Source organism: Rhinatrema bivittatum, chromosome 8, assembly GCF_901001135.1.
Source record: "Rhinatrema bivittatum chromosome 8, aRhiBiv1.1, whole genome shotgun sequence".
Classification (NCBI taxonomy): domain Eukaryota; kingdom Metazoa; phylum Chordata; class Amphibia; order Gymnophiona; family Rhinatrematidae; genus Rhinatrema; species Rhinatrema bivittatum.
In genome coordinates this window covers 124,323,767-124,349,054 of record NC_042622.1, presented here as the reverse complement: position 1 = coordinate 124,349,054, position 25,288 = coordinate 124,323,767, and the positions used below count along the sequence as shown (strand labels likewise).

The 25,288-nt window shown below is 45.8% G+C and overlaps 1 protein-coding gene across 1 annotated transcript in view; it reads left to right on the top strand.

Moving 5' to 3' along the window:
• Positions 1-8,860: 8,860 nt before the first annotated feature.
• TLR4 (toll like receptor 4) overlaps positions 8,861-25,288 on the top strand; it is a 45,638-nt gene continuing 29,210 nt past the window's right edge. The window contains exon 1 of the mRNA XM_029614113.1: positions 8,861-8,987. Within this exon, the coding sequence (XP_029469973.1) occupies positions 8,871-8,987 (117 nt within the window). The 5' untranslated portion in view covers positions 8,861-8,870. The remainder of the gene's footprint in view (positions 8,988-25,288) is intronic.

Genomic DNA, 25,288 nt, shown 5'->3' with positions numbered 1-25,288 from the left:
TTAGAACTGTGAATGAGACAGGGAGCTAATTTAGCTATTGTGAGACAATTTGGGGTAGATTTTATAAATCTGCGCCCGCGCATATGTTTGTTCGCGCACCAGGCAAAAACAAGAGTATGCGGGATTTTAATAGATACACGCGTGGCTCCATTAAAATTCGGGGTCGGCGCGCGCAAGACTGCCCAAAATTGGCAGCCTGCGTGCGCTGAGCCACGCAGCCTGCCTCCGTTCCCTCCGAGGCCATTCCGAAATCAGAGCGGCCTCGGAGGGAACTTTCCTTCCACCCCCACACACCTTCCCCTCCCTTCCCCTCCCTAACCCACCCCCCCAGCCCTATCTAAACCCCCCCTACCTTTGTTGCACTGGTTACGCCTGCTCGAGGCAGGCATAATTTGCGTGTGCCGGGCCGTCCGCCGGCGCGCCATGGTCCAGTCCGGGGGCTGGTCCGGAGGCCGTGGCCACGCCCCCGGAACGCCCCCGATGACGCGCCAGCTGCGACACGCCCCCCCTGACACTCCCCTCGGAAAGCCTCCGTTGATGCGACAGTAGTGACACGCCCCCAACATGCCCCCCCAGGAAAGCCCCGGGACTTACGCGTGTCCCTTGGGCTTGTGCGCGCCGCCGAGCCTACTCAACATAGGCTCGGCGTGCGGAGGGGGAGTTTGGGCCAGGTTTTCCGGGGGTACGCGCATATCTTACGTGCATACCCCTTTGAAAATCTGGCCCTTTAGCTACAAATCTAGCAATTTTCTTGCAGCTCTAAACTTTCCATTGGGCTCCCTACTTATGGAGCATATCTGGAAGTAGAAAAGTGCAAGAGAGTGAGACTTCCTCTGGCTACAGTGTCCCAGGAATGGATGGGCAGGCAGGTTTTGTACCTGCTTGCCCGTAGTAATATGGGGGCTAGGCTCATTTTGTGAGCAGGCCGAGGGGGGCCTATGGGGGATGTGGACTGAAATCTTCCAGTCGGTTAGTGCAGGGTGCGTTTGTGATTTATATTCAAACCACGGAGGGGTGGGAGCTGATTGGCTCCCAGGGTGCAGAGCTTACAGGGAAGGGGAGGATTTGGGTGGGGGGGGGGTCTTTGGGTCTCCGGGGTGCTTGGTCTGGCTGCTTCTTTTTCTTCATAGGCTCAGACTGCTGCAGAAGCTGCAGATGGTCCAGGTCCCTCCAGTGCTGAAGGATGGAGGAATGATCCTGTGTCAGCGGTGGTCAATGTCACCTGTCATTCGATCCAGTCCACGAGAAAGGACATCCCAAGCATGGCGCGACAGGGTGTCATATGGGTCGTATGACATAGTGAGGGCAAAGGTAGCGCCGGCGCCATTTTGAATATTGGCAATACGGCGCAAGTGCAGGAGGTCGCTCCCGGACCCCCGCTGGACTTTTGGCAAGTCTTGTGGGGGTCAGGAGGCCCCCCCCCAAGTTGGCCAAAAGTCCCTGGGGGTCCAGCAGGGGTCCGGGAGCGATCTCCTGCACTCATGACGTCGGGTGACAGGAACCAAAATGGCGCCGGCACTACCTTTGCCCTGTCATATGGTAAGGGCAAAGGGTCACCGGCGCCATTTCTATTAACGCAGCCGTGGCCCGAGAGCGGGAGATCGCGCCAGGACCCCCCCCCCACTGGACCTCAGGTAATTTAAAACATTTGGGGGGGGGGTTCGGGAGGGTGGGGGATTTGTTTTAAAGGGTCGGGGTGGGTTTTAGGGTTGTTTTGGTGTGCCAGTTTTCCCCCCCTCCCCCCCTCCCCCGATTTATGATTTTTTGACGATAAATCGGGGGAATTGTTATTGTATCGCGGTTCTAACGATTTTTGACGGTTTAAAATATATCTGGCGATTGTTTTAAATCGTCAAAAAATGATTCACATCCCTACTGTGAAATGCTTACTGGTCTCTGATTTGTTACGTGAGTTTGTACTCCGTTGCATGGAGTTGAATGTGACTTCTTGGGCGCATTTTGTTCCAGGGGAAAGTAATGTTTTGGCTGATTCTCTTTCTCATTGCAAGTGGGACCTGTTCCGTAAGTTTGCTCCGGAGGCTGACCATTTCGGAGCATCGGTACCTCCTTTCCTAGGGAAATTTGGTTCCCAGAAGCATGGAAGCTGCTCACAGCATCTTTAGCCCCATCTATGTGGATGGATTACATGAAAGGAGCTAACAAGGTGGTGTCTTTCCTTGTAACTTTGGGTTGGAGGTGAGGTCCTGTTCCTGATATTTTTTTGTTGCATTTCATCGAGAAAGCAAAGGCTGAGGAGACTTTGTGGACTTCAGTTTCTTAACAGCTTTTAGGGTTTTCCTTCTTTATACGTGTGCACGGCTGGGGATTCCCGATGGGACATTTTTTGGTATGTCGCCTTTTTCTGGGTTGGCCTAGAGGGGTGGCATGGGAGCCCGAAGGACGACTGCCCATTACTCATGACATTCTGCTGTGGGTATGAGATGTGTTGTTGGGTATTTGCGTGTCACAGTATGAATTTGCCTATTCAGGTTAGCTTTTGTGCTGGTGTTTTTTGGAGCATTTAGGATTTCTGAGCTCATGGCTAGGGCTACTAATGGGGCAGAGTCTTCGGGCTTGTTAACTCAGCATGTGGCCTTGAGTGGAGAATCTCTTATACTTTATGTCCCTAGGTCTAAAACGGACCAATGGGGTAAAGGTGCGTTGGTGATTTTGCGTGCAGTGATGGGATTACGTACTTGTCCAGTTGCTAATGCCATTTCTTTCAGTAGGATACGGCCGGTGGGTGGCTCGAGATTTCTAGTCCACTCTGATCTTTGGCCTTTGACCAAATATTAATTTGAGATGGTGTTGCGTTTGGGGTATCTGCTATCAGTTTGGATGTGAGTTGCTTCGGAACTCATTTATTCAGAATTGGAGCTACTATGTCGGCAGCCCATGTGGGTTTATCTGCTGGCATGATCCAGTGGATTGGACAGTGGAAGTCCTATGCCTTTGAAGGGTATGTGTTCCAATGCCCCTTTTGATGTGTCTATTATCACTAATTGTGTTCTTTTTACAGGTTTTGCGTGCTGGGGGTGGCGTGTAAGGATCGTTGGACATTCTTACATTGTCTGGGTGTATTTGCATGCTCGAAAGCATTCTTATGGGGCCCAGCTAAATTTGTCTCAGCATGATGCAACTGTACATTGGTTAGTGCATAGAGGGATGCATTGGGACAAACTGATCCCTTGCCTGCGTCATAGGCTGGAGTGTCTTGGACAACCGCATGTGCTGATAATGCACTTGGGTGGGAATGATTGGGGGAAATGTTGGCGTGCAAATTCATCAGCATGGTTCAGAAGGATTTATTGTCCATTTCTGTGTTATTACCTGCTGCTGTAATTTGCAGGTCTGACATAATTCCAAGGCCTATTGAGATGGACAAGAGGATCTGGCAGCGTAATCGAGCCAAGGCCAATCAGCAAATTGGTCCTTGGCTGGCTGTACTGGGCGATCAGCATATTAGGCATGAATGGTCCTGGGATTTAGATAGGGGTTTGTTCTGGGATGATGGGGTTCACTTGTCTTTCATTGGCTTAAATTTGTTCTTCAATGCATTTCAGGAGGCCTTGGAAGTTTTGTTTTGTAGGGATCTTGGCCACATCTTTGGGGGTCACAGGATAGTCCCTACCTGTGCCCGTGGAGGGTTGCCTGAGCCAGTCATGGTTCAGCCTTGTACTGATTGGTTGCTTGACCTGACGGGGGTCAGGTCTGGATCTTCGGTGGGCACAACTGGGTGCAGTTGTCTCACGTACGGCTCCTTTCTGGGAGGTGGCGGGGGTCGAAGAAAACGGCTTATATAATGCTGATAAATTGCCAGGTCGTGTGACCTGGCGGTGTTCATCTTGCTGGTTGGTGGCGGATGTTTGCTGGGTGTCTTTGATTTACTGGTGTCAGGCTCGGGCACCTGTTTGTTAAGTGATTAACGCTGTGGCCTTTTTATTACAGTTGCTTATTGTAAAATGTTGGATGCTGGGAGAAGGGTTTGTCCTGGCTCCCGATATTATGTGAAAGAGAATGAGACCTCCTCTGGCTAGAATGGGGCAGAAAAGTACAAGAATGTGAGATCTCCTTTGCCTAGAGTGCCATGTTGGATGGCTCTGCTTTCTCTTCCCTCATCACAACCTCTCACTCCTCAAAACAGGCTCTGCTGGTTTAGCCTCTCCCTATCCCTCCCACAAACCACCAAAGATTATGATGCCATCACAGGCAAACTCTTTCTAGAGGAAGGAAAAAGAACAAATCACAGCCATCAAAATAAAAAACAAAAACAGGAGCTACATCATTATTACCTTATGACAGACAGACAGCAGCAGAAGAATAGAAGTCAAGGAGAGGGCTATGCCATCTGCAGTAAATTTCTTTTTTTGCTGTGCTGCTGTTAGTCAGGGGAAGATCTCTGCCATTCTAGTCAGGCCTCTGTGTGAGCTGGCTGGACAGATCTCAGAGAAGGGCAGTATAGTGGGCCATGGATACAGTCTGTGCCCTGAAGAGGTAGAAGGACGTGTAAAGCAAGCTGGCTGCTCTAGGCTGGGTAAGGCAGCAACTGCAAAACTTTACATGATGATGCTGTAGTGCCATGGTTAGCCAGCCCAAGGGAAGGGACACTGCTTCATTTTTTGAAGGGGTTAATAAACATGTGGATAAAGGTGAAATGGTAGATGTAGTGTATTTGGATTTTCAGAAGGCATTTGGCAAAGTCCCTCATGAGAGGCTTCTAAAAAAGTAAAAAAGTCATGGGATAGGAGGCGATGTCCTTTCGTTGATTACAAACCGGTTAAAAGACAGGAAACAGAGAGTAGGATTAAATGGTCAATTTTCTCAGAGGAAAAGGGTAAACAGTGGAGTACCTCAGGGATCTGTACTTGGACCGGTGCTTTTCAATATATTTATAAATGATCTAGAAAGGAATCCAATGAGTGAGGTAATCAAATTTGCAGATGATACAAAATTATTCAGAGTAGTTAAATTACAAGCAGATTGTGATAAATTACAGGAGAACCTTGTGAGACTGGAAGATTGTGTATCCAAATGGCAAATGGAATTTAATGTGGACAAGTGCAATATGATGCATATAGGAAAAAAATAACCTTTTCTGTAGTTACAAGATGTTAAGTTTCATATTAGGAGCTACCACCCAGAAAAAAAGATCTAAACATCATAGTGGATAATATATTGAAATCGTCAGCTCAGTGTGTTGCAGCAGTCCAAGCAAACAGAATGTTAGGAATTATTAGGAAGGGAATGGTGAATAAAGCAAAAAAATGACATAACTCCTCTATATCGCTCCATGGTGAGGCCGCACCTTGAATACTGTGTACAATTCTGGTCGCCGCATCTCAAAAAAGATATAGTTGCGATGGAGAAGGTACAGAGAAGGGCGACAAAATGATAAAGGGGATGTATCAGCTCCCCTATGAGGAAAGGCTGAAAAGGTTAAGGCTGTTCAGCTTGGAGAAGATTCAACTGAGGGGGGATATGATAGAACTCTTTAAAATCATGAGAGGTCTAGAACGGGTAAATAATATGAATCAGTTATTTACTCTTTCAGATAATAGGACTAGGGGGCACTCCATGAAGTTAGCAAGTAGCACAATTAAAACTAATCGGAGAAAATTATTTTTCATTCAATGCACAATTAACCTCTGGAATTTGTTGCCAGAGGATGTGGTTAGTGCAGTTAGTGTAGCTATGTTCAAAAAAGGTATGGATAAGTTCTTGTAGAAGTCCATTAACTGCTATTAATCAAGTTGACTTAGGGAATAGCCACTACTATTACTGGCATCAGTAGGATAGGATAGACTTAGTTTTGGGGTATTTGCCTAGTTCTTGTAGCCTGGTTTGGTCACTGTTGGAAACAGGATGCTGGGCTTGATGGACACTTGGTCTGTCCCAGTATGGCATGTTCTTATGTTCTTAACTTTCAAACCAGTGCACAGGCACATACATGTGCAAGTTCGTTAGGCAGCGCCCAGGTACACTTGGCCGTGTTACACGTGAAAATTTTAAGTGGGAGCACACATGGACATGCAAATCCTGCTTCTACCGTGTAAATTGTGGGATTTTAAAAGGGATGTGCGTCGATGCCATTCCCAGTTTTACCAGTTCATCCGCAGTTCACCCAGTTAACAGATAGGTCCTCCAACACCCCCCCCCCCCCCCGGTTTGATAGCCTTCACTCACCCCCCAGTTTACCCCCGGCCTTAAAACTCCATAGATCTGCCTAGTTTTCTTTAAATTTTAATTTACACATCTTCTATAGCAGAAGTAAAAGTTACGCAGCAGGGCCCTTGGTGCGCACCGGGTCACGTCAGTGTTTACGTACATATCTTCGATTCGTGCCCTGAAACACCCATACCCTACCCTGACACCCCACCCCTTTATAAAAACTTTCGAGATGTGCAAGCTGCAGGAGATAAGTATGTATCTCGGGGACTTTTATACTCCACTTGGCTCGAGCAAGCCCAACTTCGCACAACCCATAATTAATGTGCGTGTCAGGCTTTTAAAATTCACCTCAAGGTGAGCATGTAAGCAGTAATAGAAATGTGTGTGTGTGTCTGACTGTCAGAAAGTGTGTGTGCCTGTGTTTCAGAGAGTGCGTTAGTGTCTGAGTATGTCTTAAAAAGGGTGTGTGACTGAGAGAATGCGGATGTGTGTGTGTGTGAGCAAGAGAATGTGTGCGAGTGTGATCAACCCCTCTCCCCACCAATCTTAGGCTCACCAGCTATGCTGATGCCACTGTACAACAACATTCTTTTATCTATTATTTCCCAATCTAGAGACTTTTCACAGTGGATCTAGTGACTTTTTTCACATAAGGGTTGGCAACTCTGGTCAGTACTGGTCAGGCCTATATGAATCAGCATATAACGTGGCCAACCCTGCATAATTATTTGCAATTTACCTTATCTTATTTCTGTGGCCCAGACTACGCTGACAGCTGTTATCTTCAGTTTATGCACAGTAAGAGTCTGTTATTTCTTTTACATGTTAATAAAGTTTAGAATTGAGGATGCGGCCTCCTCTATTTGTGAGGAAGGGCCAAGTTAAGCTATCTGTTAAAGCTATGCATAGGAAACGCATAGCAGGGACAGAATAGACATTTTTGGGAGTACATATGTCAAGAGAGGAAAAATATGTGGATAGATGTATTTTCAAACTCTATGCACATACTTTTCCTGCAAAATTCTACCCACACAAAAAAGCAGGTGCAAATGTCCACAAATACTTTGTGCTAGATAGGGATGTACATGGGAAAAAAAATTAGTTTTGTTTTGTTTTTAAATTTCAGTGGGGGAGGGGGATTAGGTTCCCTGCCTCCCCCCCCCCCCTCAAACAATGCTTACCCCTTCTGCAAGGGTATCTGATGTAGGAAGGAGCAGAGGCAATTCCCAGTCATGCCTGTCCTGTTTGCTCCTGGTTTGAAAATGACACCATCCGGCCCTGAAGCTGGCACCTTTTTGTGATGCAGCCATATAGTGTACAGCTGTGCCACAAAATGGTGCTGGCCCATGGCTGGCTGATAGGTGGGGCAGGAGTGATTGGGGAACGCTTCTCTCCTTTTCTATATCGGAGACACCCATGGAAGAGATGTGTTGTCGGGGTGGGGGGGGGGGGGGGGAGAGAGGATGGGCAGACTTAGGGGAAGGTGGGAAGACAGGTGTGGGGGGAAATGTCACATTTATTAAATTATTTTTTTAATGAACTTTATAAAATTAAAATCAATGAAACAAAATGAACTTCAGGAGGGGAGGGGGCACAAAATGCAGGTTGTTTTGTCATTTTTTAAAATTTAGTTTAAAAATGAATGCAAATCAAAAGAATACAAGAAAACGTATCTGCAGACTGTGTCCCAGTGTGAACTGAGTGGAAATTGCTGCATTACTGTATTAGCAAGGTTAAGAATATTTAGCAAGATTCACTGTGTGTCAAGAGAGGCTGAGACAGAGCATCTTGAGGGATCAATTCCTTCCAGGGCAAGCAGTCTTCATACACAGACAGATTTACCAAGAGGCAGAGTGGGCGGCCACCCCTGGGGGTGACAAGCTCCAGTGGTTACATCATGGCAGGGTGCCTCACTGAAGGGAACCCCGGGAGGGAGAGACAATCAGCGGTCCAGAAGTAATTCTATAAGCAGCATTTGCTGTTAGATTTATCTGTGAAGGAGGTAGCTAGCATGCTGTCATTAGTAATACCCTGTTTCACAAAATCCTAGAATTCTTCAGAATTAAAACAACAAAGGTTGCCTGTCAAGACAAAGTGAAAGTTAGCAAGGGAAGGAACTGCGTTTGTGAAAGACACAGTGTTTTCAACTGACATTTGCATGGTTCCTCATCTGAAATGCTTTTAGCTGTACATGAGAAGAGTTCCTGGCAAAATAAAATTTCATCTACATTTTCTAAAAGGCTGTGCACTCCGTCACATTTTAAGGCATGCTATGTGATAAGGCTTGTGTGTAAAGTGAGCAGTGTGTGCAAGCTCATTTATGACAGTTTATATGAAAGGGTTAGTAAGCATTCCTCACTCCAAGTTCTCCTCCCTGGTTTGTGGAGGGCTTTTGGATGTGTTTTCCATTTCACAAAACGGTTAAGAAATGGTGTTATTTTTGTAAACCTTGCATATACAGGGCTTTCACCGCCATTGAGAGAGGGGAAACCCCTGTGACTCTACTGAGTGTATGCCTGTTTCAGGTGAATATATCCATGCCACCAGACAGCTGCCTTTCAGAGCTTCTATTTTCAGTTTTACTTCTGCTTTTATTGTCTTTGCTGTCTTACTAAGCTTTGGCACTAGCCTTGGCTACACATTAGTGAGTAACTTCACTCTAGCTGGGCAGCACTTCCGGGACAGACACAAACACAGGATTCATGCGTCTCTCTGCTCACAGGATGGCCCAGTCAGACACTCTCGTCTTTCTCCTAACTTTGACAGTTGTTTTCTCGTTGTCCTTCCTGGTCACCAGTGATCAGGGATGGTGCTCAGAGGTACGTGTGAACCTTGATTAATGAATTCCTCAAACTTTCTGTGACTCTTCTATATCTCTGCTTCTCAACCAGTGGGCTAGGAGTGAAAATGGGGTTTTGGAAGAAAGAACACAGGTTTCTCTCACAGACAGTGAATGCTGTGGTGTCTCACACACAGGCAGTAAAGGTTGAATATTTTTGTGAATGGGTGATATTGTAGTAATTGGGGATGGTATTGAGATTTATAGACTGTTTTATTGCATTGTTAGAATATAGGTCTGCCACTTCCTAGTGAGAGTGAGAACGGGGATTTAGACTGCATATTAGAAAGTTATATTGATTATTGGATTTTATATTGGATTTTTCACTTTGATTATAAACTGCTCTGAGTTCATATTTTATGAAGGAAGATGGTATATAAGTGTAAATGTTATGTAATGTCTCATTCACAAGGAGTAAAAATTGAAGGTCAAATACACAGGCAGCGAAGGTTAGGGATGTGAATTCATTTAAAAGGACATTTAAACAAAATTTCCTTTTTCATTTTCAGTTGTTATTAAAACAAAATGATTGAAAATTGAGTGAAATTTCATTCATTTTCATTTGTTTCATTTAAAAAATTCTGAACTGCTGCTGCTGTTGCCACCAAAATGCCAACCCCTCTTTCCAAAGTTTCCTTTCTTCATGGGACATGAGTGATTTCTGGTTGCTCCTGCTCAACCCCTGGAAAGAGGGATCAGCAGTGAAGAGGATTAGGGGGTAGGCCCTAAGAGGGATATTTTTTTTTCTGACAGGCCCAACATTTGTTTTGAGGAAAAAAAAAGGCAAACAAAATGATAAAATACTGATGCACAGCACATCCCTAGTGAACAGGGCCGGTGCAAGTGTATTTGGTTCCCCTAGATGAACGTTCAAGTCTTGCAGCCCCCAGCCCTTCCCCTAACTAACCTATCATTAACAGGTCCAGCGTAGCACTCGTTTCATGGGTGGTATTAGCTCTGCCACAGCACTCATCTGGCTGGATTTTGCTGCCCCCGAAATTTTGGCACACAAGGTGGCTGCCTGGTTTGCCTAATGGAAGCACCGGCCCTGCTAGTGAAGGCTGAGGGGATCTAACCCAGTAGCAGAGAGAATGGAGTGTGAGGATTTCTCACACACAAAACAGTGAGGGCTGAGCATTTCACACAGAGCTGCCAAGTGCTGGGGGGGGCTCTCATTCACTGGGAGTGAGTGCTGATATGGGTCCATGTGCAGACTGCAGGTGCTGGGGTTTATTAAGCTGACCGGAAATGTTCAGATTTATTGTTCTATGATCTGAGGCCTCAAGGAATCCTAATTTATTAAAAAAGAGAAGTCTGTCCACCAATCAGTGGCCAGATTCAGAAGGCATTTGCTGACAGTGGAAACTCACAGAATTTTCTGCTGATGCAGAGTCTGAAAGCAGACCTTCCCATTTCTGAACTGATGACCCGACAGCCAGCTGGGTTTTCACCATGAATGTACATGAGATAAGTTTGCCTACAATGGTGACCCCCCCATATACAAATTTGTCTCATACATATTTAGGGTGGCTATCCTTGCTTTGGAATCTCCAGAACAGGTTTGGGAAGTCCTGGCTTAAAAAAGAAATGTAAAGAAAAACCCTTCGAACTAATGGTATTATTTCCATTTACCTTTTAATGCTCATTTCCATTTTCTAATAGTGAACCTTCTGAGCAGCAGCCGTAATCAGCTGTTGTCCTTACTGAAACTTTAAATACCCTGTCCTCAGCTCTGAACATCCAACTTTCCATATGGGTGGTTATCTGTAGATACAGCCCTGATGCCAAGGGGGCATTATCGCTTAGGTAACAATGAAAGAAGGTAAAGGGTAGTGTCAGCTGAGTCTGCGGCGAGGGCTTCATGGCTTTCTCTTATCCTTGATAGAATTTAAACCTTCCTGGGACTGACACAGAGTGCTTAAGAGCAGGGGAGGGGTAGCAGGTAGAATAAATGAGGGACAGAAACTTGAGTGTATTCTCAGTCATATGAACCTTTATAGAGCCAGAGAGGGGATATACAAGCCCATAGAATCAGGCTTCCAGGAAGGCTTCCTCCACAGAGCGGCCAATGGCAACAGCCTGACATCAGCAGTGTGGCTGCATCAGGCTGGCAGTTGTGTGGACTCTTACAAAGCTTGGACAAAAAAGTGATGCCTGGCTGTTGGATTCAGTATGGGTCATGTAAGAGCCAAAGAGGAAGATGACAAGACCTGAAATAGCCGACATGTGTAGGTCAGAACAATAACAAAATTTAAACAGGCTGTATCTACAGATAACCAGTGACCACCCATATGGAAAGTTGGTGTTTTGTGTTACCTTGCCGCATTCCTGGCAATACAATGTTTGTGTCCTGCTTCTGAGATAAATGAATTTTAAATGTTTTTCTATGGTGAGTAGTAAGAGGAAACATTCCAGTTCAGCCATCCAGCCTACTATTTCAATCAGAGATTACTTTCAGCCAATACAGTATGGATTTCTTTTAATTTATAAATTTCATCTATTTCTTGATTTTTTTTTTTGCTGTCTACTCCCAAAAATCAACGATGAAACATTCATCAGACATATTGACATGATTTCGGACACATATTTGTATTATGCATCTTTACACAAAACAGTATAGGGCAGTTTTTTAAAACTGTAGGGTCCATATTCAGTTGCTGAGTGGCTAGATAAGTTATGCAGATAGACTTATCCGGTTAACTTAACCAGGATATTCAGTGGCACTAAGGGTGTGCATTCGGTCCCTATGTATTGGCAATCCGCAACGGATGTGGCCATATTCGTTGTATTCGTGGGGAAGCGAAACGTATCGTGATTCCCCACAAATTATTCTTCGCCGAATTATTCAGCCGCCTAAAGAAGCCTATTTAAACAAACCCTCCACCCCCAAGACTTACCAAAACTCCCTGGTGGTCCAGCGGGGGGGTCCAGGAGCAGGGGCGGATTGTGGGAAAATAGTGGCCCGGGGGATTTTTCTCCATACTGGCCCATGGGTAACCAATTACATATACAATATAATTTACATATATATGTGCACACCCCTATATTTCGGTATGGTCCTCCCATATCAACACAGTACTATTTGCCAACACTCAAAGAATAACAACCCCACCTATGAAAAAGAATACCACAAATATTAAACCAGAATCTAAAATATCAATAAACCTCCTATCAGGAAAACAGAACAGGCCAAGCTACAGATCCCTACAGAGAAACCACATGCTAAAAGAATGCTTCATCTCAGTCTTTGCATGCAGAACACAAACTCTCACCAAATACAGAATACAAAATGAAGGAGCACAAATGACAAAAACTGAAATGGAAACTCCAAGAAGCCAGACTCCATGTATTAACAATAGAAAAATAGAACCACCATTCCTCATAAAACAAAATCAAGAAACATAAAGCATCAGTTATATTAGTAAAACCATAATAAAAGAATATTTTAAAACTACTGATAAATAGAATTTCTATTAATTAAAATCATATACATGTTTTACAATGTGCCAAACACTAATAAAATATTTCAAAACAGCACATATATCAAATAACATTCAATAATTAAAACTAATAAGGATTTTAAAAAGACCCTGCTGTCCCCTTCTGTGGGAGCTCTTTATTTCCAGTCACCCTGATATTGTCGAGGATTAGGAGGCTATCCTCTCTCTCTCACACATACTCACATGTCCATTCTCTCTCACACTTACACTGTCACATACATACACATTCATGCTCTTATACCCACCATAACCTCTCGCTCTCACTGACACTGACACACTCTCAGGCTCTAAGACACTCTCCCTCTACACACACACACCCACACACACACAAACTCTTACTCCCTTGGATTTTCTCATACACACTCATGCTCTCACACTCACACACACACACACACACTGACCCCCAGGCAGGCTCCCATTCATTTCACACCACTCCCTCCCCATCCCCCAGGCATGCACACATTCATTCTCACACACACAGACCCCCAGGCAGGCACCTATGCATTCACACACATACACCCCCAGGCAGAGTCCCATTCATACACATGCACACACTAAAGACAGACTCCCCTCTCTTTCTTTTGCCAACAACCTTGGAACCTCTCTCATTCCTCTGCTGCCACTGTCACTGCTGCCGCATGGCTATTGGGAAGACGCCGATTGCTGCTACTGACACTGAAGCCCATTCTGCTGCCTCCTCTGTGCAGGCCCCGTGGGCTTCCACTTTCTCCATGCTGATCTCGTACATTATGAGATCCGCATAGAGAAAGTGCTATTCTTGCACATTCCCAAAGATTACATGTGCCAATCACTAAAAAGTAATTTATTTATTTATTTACCTTTGCTGGCTGATCTTAGTTTTCTAATCGGTTGGTCACAGGCTTTTTTTTTCCACCTTCCCTTTCTTATTTTTTTGCCAATTCCTTTTATATTGTCTTTTTTTCTATTTATTTTCTCTCCATCTTCTTCCCTCAAACCCACACTCAGGTACTCATTCTCACATGCTTTCTCTCTCTTCTCACACACAGACACACACAGCCTCTCACTGTCACATGCTTTCTCTCATATAATCATTCATACACACAGGCTCTCACTGTCACAAAGTCTCTCTCATACAATCATTCATACACACAGGCTCTCACTGTCACATGCTCTCTCTCATACAATCATTCATACACACAGGCTCTCACTGTCACATGCTCTCTCTCATACAATCATTCATACACACAGTCTTTCACTGGCACATGCTATCTGACTCTCACACGCACAGGCTCTCTCTCACTCCCACATGCTGTCTTACTCAAGCACAGGTTCTCACTGTCACATGCTCTCTCTCATACAATCATTCATATACACACACACACACACACACAGGCTCTCACTCTCACATGCTGTCTCTCTCACATACACAGAAGCTCTCACATGCTGTCTCTGCAAACATTCAGATCCTCACTCCCACACACAATTTCTCAACTCATCTCATAACCGCACACACACGCGCTACAGACCCTCAGCCTCTCTCTCACCTCTGGGCCTCCTCTTCGCGGGTCGCCGCAGGATGGGCTCTGCAGCGGCCCTGATCTTCTCGGGCCGCGGCGGCCCTGCTACCGGGCTTCTTCCTCTTCTCGGGCTGCTGCGATGATTCGTGGCGGCCCGTAAGCGCTGCTCCTCTTCTGCACACGCTGATGCCCCTCCTCCTTCCTGCCCACGCGGCTCTGGCAACGTTTACTTCCGGGGCCGCACAGGCAGGAAGGAGGAAGGGCATCATCGCGTTTAAACGCGATCTTTTTCTTTGGGCTGTGGTGACGTGAGCCTCACCACGGCCCTGCCGATCTGCCTGCTATATACCTGTTGCTGCTCAGCGGCCATATGACCTCCTTGCGCCTGGGGGCATTGGCTCCCCTCGGGATACCACTGCTCGCTATCGGCGCCATTTTGAATAATGGCAGCCGATTTCCCGAGTGCAGGAGGTCACTTCCAGACCCCAGCTGGACTTTTGGCAAGTCTTGTGGGAGTCAGCAGGATCCCCCAAGACTTGCCAAAAGTCCCTGGGGTCCAGCGGGGGTCCGGGAGCGATCTCTTGCACTCGGGCCGTCGGCTGCCAGTAATCAAAATGGCGCCAATAGCCTTTGCCCTTACTATGTCACAGGGGCTACCGGTGCCATTGGTCAGCCCCTGTCACATGGTAGGAGCACAAGATGGTGCCGATGGCCATGTGACAGGGGCTGACCAATGGCACCGGTAGCCCCTGTGACATAGTAGGTCAAAGGCTATCGGCGCCATTTTGAAACCGGCAGCCGAGGATGTGAGTGCAGGGGATGGCTCCCGGCCCCCCCCGCTGGACCACCAGGGAGTTTTGGTAAGTCTTGGGGGGGTCAGGAGGGTGGGGGATTGTAGTTAATTTAATTTTAGTGGGGAAACAAATAGAAATCGATGTATTAATGTATTGGGGTGCCATACGGCCGAATGCACCGTATCTGCCCCCCGACGAATCCGAATCCCGAATGCAAAATATGGCGTCCCTCTGCACATCCCTAAGTGGCACAGCCATACCACTGATTCTACCTGGCTATATTAAAAGTTGGCTGGATAGATTTATCTGGCTAACTTTAGACTTGCCTGCAGCACACCCAGAGTTAGCTAGCTAACTCCGTTCCTTCCCGAAATGCCTACGGTCCACCCCAGGAAAACCCCTGACATATCCAGCTAAACTGCAGCTGGTTAATGAGTTATCTGGCTAGAATTTAGCCAGATAAGTTGCCAAATATTGTGGCAAAGCCATTTAGGTGGATAACTTTTGAATATCTACTCTTGATTGTTTTAGGGCAAAATTCATAGGTACTTTTATCCGCAGGCTTCACACCAATTTTCAGAGGGAAACTATGAATATTTTTGCCCTTTGAATTGTGCTCACTTTAGGTGCTTTTAGAGTGACCCGTTTTCAAAAAGCCCTTTTACCTGGGCAAATCAGTATTTACCTGTATAAACAGCTTTTGAAATTTGTCTTCCCTGTGACATATTATGTGTTTTTATGGGATTGTCCTGTCTGTGCAGAACCAGTATCCACACCAAATAGTCAAGTCTTGTCTGAGAGGGACAGGAAGATTATGACAGGAGTATTTTTTTAATCCACATATTCCACGAATATGCATGTGCAATTTTCATTGTCTGCCAAGTTTTTGGATTGTGCATGTGTTTTGCTTCTTAACCACACTACAGTTTTATGGCCTGTTAGGGATCCACGAGGAGCATGAAGGGGGGATTTTTGAGGGGAGCCACATATTTCATGTATATATAAGTGCAGTTATGCCACCTAATAACTTTTTTTTTTTGCACTTTCAAATGAATTATAAAAGGCCGTTGTGTGCCAAAACCGGGAGATATGCGAATATGTCGGGCTGGCACGCCCCAAGTGGATTTTAAAAGCCGCCCGAGTAAGCGCTTATTTCCTGCTGTGCGCACAAATGAAAAGTTACAAAAAAGGGGCGGAGCATGGGTGTGGTTTGGGCGGAGCATGGGCGTTCCTGGATTTCAACTTCAGATTCGCTCGCTGGGGTCCCCTGCCGCATAACTTTACTACTGCTATGGAGGACGTGTATGGAGTAAAATAAGGATAAATAGATAGATCGGCATAATTTTAAGGGTTGGGGCTAACAGGGGAGAAGGGAGGCTATTAAACTAGGGGGGTTTGGAAGTCTTATTGTCACCCCCTAATATTTTATTTTTGCATCAGTTTCACGCCTAATTTTCAGAACATGTCAAGGGTCCATGAGCATCATGACAAGGGAATGTTTCATGGATCCATGTATTGCACACACTCAAAACAAAATCCTCTTCCAAAAACAGTGGCGTAGCCAAAACTGTTTTTTTTTTTTTTGGGAGGGCCCAAGATTTACATGGGTGGGCACTAAACGTATAGGTCTGAAACATACTTGTTCCCTCATCAATAAATATAATGCCTTGAGAGTGCACCTCACAACAGACTTTTAAGTAGTTTCATAACAGGTAATACTTTAAATTCAATGATTTTCAAGCATGTACCAAACACACACCCACTTACAGAAATATTTCTAATATATTTAAGGATGTTGCAAGAGGTAGTATCCCAAATGTTGGTGTCACTTTAAGAATAGCAACCCAATTTCATTCCACTACCAGGCACTCTGCTACAGCACAAAAACCTGCAAAAAATGACAATCTGAACCTATGTAGCATGCCTGCCATTCCAAAATTTCCAGCACTCAAACACAAAAACCCTGACTACACAAAAAGGCAGCACTGAAAATATTATATGAGACCCTAGAACATCAATGCACCCTCTCTATTGGAAGGTGCAGATTGGAAAAGAGAATACATTGGATTGATACAGATCCCTACCGAAAATACCCCACCTCAGTCACACATGAAAAACGCAAACAGACCCTCAATAAATACAGAATAAAGGGGCCACAAATTAGAAATATATGCAGACAAAAACTGAACTGGAAGCTCAAAGAAGCCAGACTATGCAAAGCAATACTAGAGAAGTAAAAACAGAAATGCATTTCATATTGTGCTATACAAAATACAGATATTGACAATGCCCATTTCCCAAAGTTGAGAGAGAAAATCAAAGACTTTCCACAAAAGAACGAGCAAGAAAAACTCTATCTAATCCTGGAAGAAATGGGGGAAACAGCAGCTAGAGCAGCAAGATAATTTTTTATCCTGCCACTAGGCCGGAAATGTAATCTCATCAGGAAGAATATGGACCAGCACCAGAACCTGGGAGTTGTCTTTGTTGTTTTGTTTTCTGTACCCTGTAATTTCATTTTACTTCCATCACTACTCTGTAATAAAGAGATTCTTGAATCTCTCTCATCTTCTCTTCCCCCCTCCCCCAGCAACACCATCACCTCCCATCCCCAGCAGGCTCTATCCATGCCCCACTTCCGCCATGATGAGAGAAAAAAAAAAAACTGGTGAGGAGGAAAAGCATTGAGAGAGATTCCTGAGGACAGGGTAGGGTGTTGGGGATAAGAGTCTCATCCTCTATGCCTCCATCCCTAGTAGTGTCCTTTGCATTTCAACCTCGTCTTCCCCCATCCCAAGCAGCCTTTCTCAGTCTCCATCCCCACCCCCTCCCCCTCAATCTCTGTTCTTTCTCTCAACCTTTCATACCCCACCTGGCCTGTCCCCAGCAATTTCCTCCAAATCCTTCCCATTTCTCTCAACCCCAATGCTCCACCCCCAACCTCAGCAGTCTAGTCTCAGACTCAAACACTCTTCAGTCTCCTTCCCCCCAGCAGCCTCTTTCTACTCTCACCAAAGGCTTGCTAGATATTTACAAGATCTGGGGCCTAGGCCCATTCCCTCAACAGCAGCTCCCCTTCCCCTCAGAGAACAGTCCTGCAAAACATTAGAGCACATCTGGCATACCATAACATGCTAACTACCAGACTCAAACAGTAACACCTCTACACCTGAAAAGGCAACACGCGATTCTTACCACGGGCCCTAAAACAGCCATGCACCTCATACTGGAAAAAGAATACAAGCTGGACTGCTACAGATTCCTACGCAGACTACACACTAGCAGAATACCCCCACCTGTGTCACAGACCCTCACCAAACAGACGCATGCGGATAAAAACTGAAATGGAAACCTCCCCCCAAATCCTGACTAGACATGCAGCATAACAGCAAACAGAATGCCTGACCTCAGTCACACATGCAGGACATACAGATCACTCATCAAATACAGAATAGAGCAACCATAAAGTAGAAATACAAATGTGCAGACAAAAACTGAACTGGAAACCACAAGAAGCCGGACACTCTATGCAGTGCAAAAATGAAAAAAAACAAAAAACCATCACCATTCCTCAAACATCAAACAATAAAATCAAGAAATAAAATAAATACATAATCATAATACTAAAAAGATACTAATATTTCAAAAAAAGCTGATGAATAATAGATCAAATAATTGAAAACATGTACAAGTTTTTTTAAATGTCCCAAACACCAATAAAATATTTCAAACAGCAGACACATTAAATAACACTTGAACAATTAAACTAAAATGGTTTTTAAAAATTCACGCTCTCCATACCTGGGAATTTTGATTTCCAGTCACCCTGAGGTTGCCATGGATAAGTGGGAGAGGGAAAATTGGGGAGGTGCTGATTGCTGCTACTGGCACCAAAGCCTGTTCTGCTGCCTCCTCTGTGCAGGCCCCACAGTATTAAAAATTTGCAGGCTTCCAGTTCCTCCATACTAATCTTATACATTGCGAGATCAGCATAGAGATAGTGCTATGCTTGCACATTCCCAAAGATATCATATGCCAATCACTAAAAATTCAATAATGATTTATTTTACCTTTGCTGTCTGATCTTAGTTTTCTAATCGGTTGGTCACAGACTTTTTTCCACCTTCCCTTTCTTGGTCTTTTGCCAGTTTTTTTTACAGGGTCTCTTTTTTTTCTGTTTCTTCTCTATCCACCTGTTTTCTTTCCTTCTCTCTTCCTTCTCTCAAACACACACTCAGGTTCTCAATTTCACATGCTATCTCACTCTCACACACACACAGGCTCTCACTTTCTCATGCTGTCTCACACAAACACACAGGCTCTATCACTCTCACATGCTGTCTCACACACACACAGGCCCTATCACTTCACATGCTGTCTCACTTTCACACACACACACACACACACAGGCTGTCACATGCTGTCTCTCCGATCATACAGGCTCTCACTCCCACACACAGTCTCTCAACTCACTCTCTCTAACACACAATCAGTGTCTTAACTTACTCTCATACACACACACACACACACATACACACTCTCTACAAGGCTTCAGCCTCTCTCTCATCTCTGGGCCTCCAACTTGCAGGTCGCCATGGGGTGTGATCCATGACAGCCCTGTTGCCAGTCTCTCCTCTTCTCAGGCCGCTGTGAGATGGGATCCGCGGTGGCCCTGTTGCCGGGGCTCCTCTTCTTGGGCCGCAGTGAGGTGGGATCCAATCTTGCGGTGGCCCTGACACAAATGCTGCTCCTCTTCAGTATGCGGCCGATGCTCCTCCTCCTTCCTGCCTGCGCAGTTCCGGTAACATTTTTCTTCTGGGCCATGCAGGCAGGAAAGAGGAGGAGCGTCTGGACGTGATTTTTTTCTTCTGCTGCTGGTGGACCCGATCCCACTGGCGAGTGGCGACACCACAGGCCTTCACTTCTTCCGCCACCGGTGGGATCAGGTCCACTGGTAGCGACATGGGCCACTCCCTTCTCTCGACACCGCCTACTACCCACCTCCCGAAGGGAGAGATACAACCCGAACCGATGAGAGGAGGTGCCTACACTGTTTAAGGCCTCTGCAGTGCAAGTGGGGGGTGGGCCTAGCCAGCACAGCAGCTGATACCTCTTCAGGCCTTGCAGCCCCACTGACACAGCTGCAGCCCTGCCTCCTCAGGCCTCTCAACTTCTTCCTCAACCTTGGGCTGTGCAGCCCCGCCGACTCGGCAGCATTGCACCTCCTCCTTAGCAAGAGCTAATGCTGAGACTCAGGGCACTGATGGGGCTAATGATGCGCCTGATGGAAACTCTCATAAAAGAAATGCAACTGGGGGCCCAGTGTTAGCAAGCATGGGGGCCACTGCGACCAACAGTGACCACGCGATTCACTGGATCAGCCCACCGGGGCATGCCCGAAGCCCCTATAGGCCAATTCACTCCTGGCCTCAAGCAATCACCATGCTTAGGTCACTTCCTGCTTCCTTGTCATTGGTCACGTAGGCCTGCAACATAGGCTGCTTGTCAGTGACCAAATGCTGCTAAAATGCTGATGCTGCCTCTTTTCCCATTGGCCCTGCATGTCTCAACTTCACAAAAGGGCAGAATTGGTTGGGCCTGAGTATATAGTGAGTGGTCCATGGCCCACCCAGGCCCACCAGTGGCTATGCCACTGTTCAAAATACTGGCATACAGAAAATATAAGGTCTCAATCTGTAAACAGTTCCCAAAGGTTTCTCTCTCTCAGGGTGAAGAAGCCAGATGGGGGTCCTCAAATGTAGCAAAAATATTTTACTCACAGTTCTTTTCTTCAAATAACAAAATAGATCTTTTTAGGAAAGATCTAGGTAGGAGGGAACACAGCAGCTCTCTCAGATGTCCCCTCTTCAAGGTAGGAAGGATGGAAACAAACTTCCCGTCAGTAACTCAAAGCAAAATTCTTCACAAAAATGGAAAAATCTGGAATCTTCCTGCAGTAAGTCGCTCTTGATCCAGCACACTCTATCTATATGGGATGGAAAACAGAGGTATCTTCCCTACCTTCAGATCTAACCTAGCTATTGGATTCTACGAAATCCCCCAGCCAGTGGTATCAGGGTTCTCACAGGAGAGAAACCTCAAAAGGAAAAATCCACAAGTAAACTTCTGGAACCAGCAACCAGAGGGTACTGGTCTCCTTCCTACTCCTGGAGGTACTCTGGGCTTGAGGCCCAGTACCAAGAGCAGGAGAACCGACTCTAACCCAAGATATACTCCTACTTCCTCAAAACTCTAACTCAAAAGCCCCATTCTGCAAGGATGCAAGCTGCTCTTATATCCTAAGGCAGGGGTGGTGAACTCCAGTCCTCGAGGGCCACAAACAGGCCAGGTTTTCAGGATAACCGCAATGAATATGCATGAGATAGATTTGCATACATTGGAGGCAGAGCCTGCAGTTCTATCTCATGTATATTCATTGTGGATATCCTGAAAACCTGGTCTGTTTGTGGCCCTCGAGGACCGGAGTTTGCCACCTGTGTCCTAAGGGGAGTGGCCATTCCAGCAACATCAGCAGAGCAGCTGTTCCAAAATGGTGCACCCCTCCCTTTGCTACCTAAGCGCTACTCTCCTAACTCTAAAGGACAAAGAACTAGTGCCATATTCATAATGTATCCAAAAGGGTCCTTCCATAAGCTCAATGAGCTCTGTGTACATCTTTCAGCTCTACATAAAGCCAAGAGAACAATTGTGACAGGAAATAGCAGAACAATTGTCCAAAGAAACAAATACAAATTTAAATTTAACAACACAATAAGAGGAAAAAAATAGACAACGACGTTCCTAATCAAGCCCATGAAAAAAGGAAGAGGAGAATGAGTTAACCAGGAAACAAAGAGAACATTTTTTAATTTTTTTTTTTTTTAGCTCCATTGCTTTCTTTGGTAGCATAAAAAGATATGCAAAATACTGCCATTTTACTTCACGGTCGCAGAACATAGACATGTACACTGTTTAATTTTGCTGTAAATATTTTGGGATCTGACAAAGAGTAATTACAGTTGGAGCATGAAAAAAACATCTTTAATACTTCACCTAGCAACTAGAAGAAAGGAAATTATGAAATAACTTTTTCTTTCTGTGCTCGTTTAATTCCTATGCAGCAGCCTGAAGCATGTGAAGAGCAGAAAATAATTTCCTACAGCGCCTCGCCAGTTCCCGCTGCTGTAGTCAGGGTGCTGCTTGTTGCCAGACATCTTTTCTGCTGCTATGCTCTGCTGAAGCTTAAGTTGGAAGAGAACCTAAAGAGCTGAGGAGTAACCCCCAGGGGACGAGATGTCCCCCCCAAAGAGAGTACATGATCAGAGTACAAAGTGCACACCCTTTCTGATTAATCCAATGTAAAATTCTATGTGGAAATCAAACAGAAAAACAAGATAAAAATACAAAGGTGGCATAACCAAGAAACAGATAACTAAACCTAAAGTAGATAGGACGATGCTAGCACTGAAGCCCTGACCTCTGTTCTGCTGCCCACTGTCTGACATTACTTCCTGTTGCTCAAAGTGCTGGCATTTGTAATGGCTCATGCAGCGGAGACAGCAGCAGCAGCAGCAGGCCAGGATATAGTAGCAGATGGTTGAGGTAGGGATCACTCCCTTGCTCTTCAAATCTCCAGGGGGCAGTTGGTTGCCCACTCCATGACCTACCAGCAAGCTCTACAGCTATCAGAATCAGTGAGGCTGTTGCCAAAACCTCCAGTCTGTTAAGACCCCATGGCATTGCCGGACAGCACCCAGGCGCCACCAGTTTTGCAAGCACCATCTGGATGGTTTCTGAGGAGTTTTAGACTGGCGATACTCACCTGGCTTCCTAATGGCCTGCAGTTTCACCAGGTCATGCTACATTTATCCATCCTTTTTGTTTTATCTTTATCTCCCCTCTCCCCTACCCTCTTCTGTGGAGGGAGTGACGGGTGTGTTGTTTCTGCAACTCTCCTCTGCTCGGGGTCACCTTCAGCAGCTGTAGGCTTGGAAAAAGTCTGTTCTGCATCCCCCAGGATGAGGAATCAGTCCGGGGGGGGGGGGGGGGGGGGAGACGGACGGACAGCAAATCTGTAAGGCCTAGGGAGAGGCTTGCACCAAACCAGAAGAAAGGATTTATTTACTACATTCCAAAAAAATAAACAGTTTGGGCAAGTAACAAGAAAATGCAGAAAAGTCCAGGAAAACACAAAGAAGATCCTTTAGTAGCCTCTCAATGAAATCCAAGTTACTTCACAGATTACTCACACTTCTTTCACTTGTGTAATGACCCCTTGGGCTCATTACCATTCCGGGCCTAGTTAACTCCTTGCACTAGGAAAGGCAGGTTAGTAAACTAGGGAAGGCACCTTTCGGTACAGCTCCTCCTCTTGAGGGGTTTGGTTTGGGATGACCATTCCCCATGTGGTATAAAAGCAGCTTGCAGCAGTGCAAGGGTGGGGAAGTGCAGCTTGATATTTGGAGGCAGAGGAAATGAGGAGCTTTTGGGCCTCCCGCTGGACCCGGGCACACCAGCCTGCAGCTCCTGGAGAAAAGGCCAGGAAGCCGCCTTTCCAATCCACTCTTTGGCTGGTTGGGTCTCTCTTCCGGGTTGCTTTTGGGCTTTTCAATTTTGGTCACCTGACCTCGGGGCCCAATGAGAGAGTGGAACTTGTTAGGGCCACAGCAGGGGAAAAGAGAAATGCTGACTGATTTTGAATCCCCGGGAGTAGCTGAGAGCAGGGAAAGGCAGAGGGAGGATGAGTTATGCTGGGAGAGACCAGCAGAGCTTTTCCCTGCTGGGGTGGCCATTGAGAGAGCTGCTCACCAGCTGTTCCAGGAGCCCAGAGACTGGAGGGAGGGTCAGCATCTACCCATGTGTTTGGAAAGGGACTCTGCCTGCTGCATCCTGCCAAGGGTAAAACACAACAGCTTAAGCCATCAAAGTTTTCTTTGGCGGGGGTGCATGTTACAGGGACGTCTTGTATCCTTTCCTGTCTGTGTAAGTAGAGGGATGGCTTGGGAAGAGATGACAAACAACCCCCACTAGCTCTGCCTGGGCTCCCCGGACATTCTGACTTCACTCTACGTGCTAAGGTAGGATTGTGCTGTCCAAGGAACTGCTTTGAAGAGCTGCGAGCAAGTTGGGAATAGATAGAACCCACCGAGATTCCACGCCAGAGAAAAATGAGCTGTGTGAGGCAAGTGCATTAAAGACAAGGAAAAAAAGAACCCCAGTTGCCCTTGAGCACTGGGTCCCAACTGAGTTTCTTGCGTACTTCTTTTGGTTTTTTTTTTCTTTTTGGGTACCAAACCTTGCCTTATTTACTCATATAGTTACTATTATAAATGTTTGATCAAATTGCTATATAGCACATATTTGTGACTTAAATAATTGCTGAGCTGTTTTAGCAGGTTATGATTCAGTGTATTTCTGTCCTGAATTTATAATTTCATATTACATGCTGTTTCCTTTTACAAGTGTTTTTCCTCAGTTGTACTATTTGAGTGTTTACTAGTAAACGTTTGCAAACTCTTGACCTAAGTGTCCCTGTATTTAAATCTGTGGAAAGGAAGTATTACTGCCCTCTGGAAAGTTGTAGGGAGATCAGGGTATGGTGTTGGGGGCTTCTGGGACACTGTCTGACCTCTTCAAGGCGAACGAACTGGCAAGAATTAATGATATTGGTTCTTCGACGGTAGCTCATCCCCCTTGGTTCTGGGAAATCTAAACTACCTCAGGGGGGGGGGCTACACTATCTTCCCCTGAAGGCCTTCTCTTCTCCTTCAAACCCACAGAAGAACAAAAATTTCACATTTCTCTTCTTCTTCCTCCTCTGACTGTGTCGACCTCCCCAGGCAGGATGGTATCCCTTTGATCTGAGGGTCTTCATTGTCCTGGCTGGCACTCAGCCAGTACCTGGGAAAAGCTCTCTTTGCCCCTCCAGCAAAGAGCAGCCTTCCGCATACCAGCCCTGCTCTTTTCACAGCATGAAATGCAGAACCCTTCACGTGCCTAGGAATGCTTCAGCACAACTCCCCTGTGCCAACTCTGAGCTCAGACTCCCGGGAACCCTGGCTCAGGATTCCCCTTCAGTCTCCTTCACACTCTACCCTATGCTTCATGCGAAGCACTTTCTATACCACACCAGAAACCCATCTCTACAGATAAACCTTGACATCTCCTGAATAATACTGCTGGAAAATGTTTAGAGCTGTACATTCTATAGTGGCCTGCAAGGGGCCACATTCATAATACTACAACCTTCCAACCCTGTTTCTACCACTGTGATAGATTATGACCTCAGACTAGGACCGTAAAGTCCATCTAGTCTGCCCAAATTCACTCCTGGTGTAATACAGCAACAGTAGGGAGTGAAAGCGTTCACCCAAATATATGTGAAGGTAAAGTCTGAGGGGTGGAGCTACAATAGTTAAAAGAATCCACTGGTGGAGTCGGATTCAGAAAGATTAATTTCTTCAAAATGCAGAAGGAGTGTCAACAATA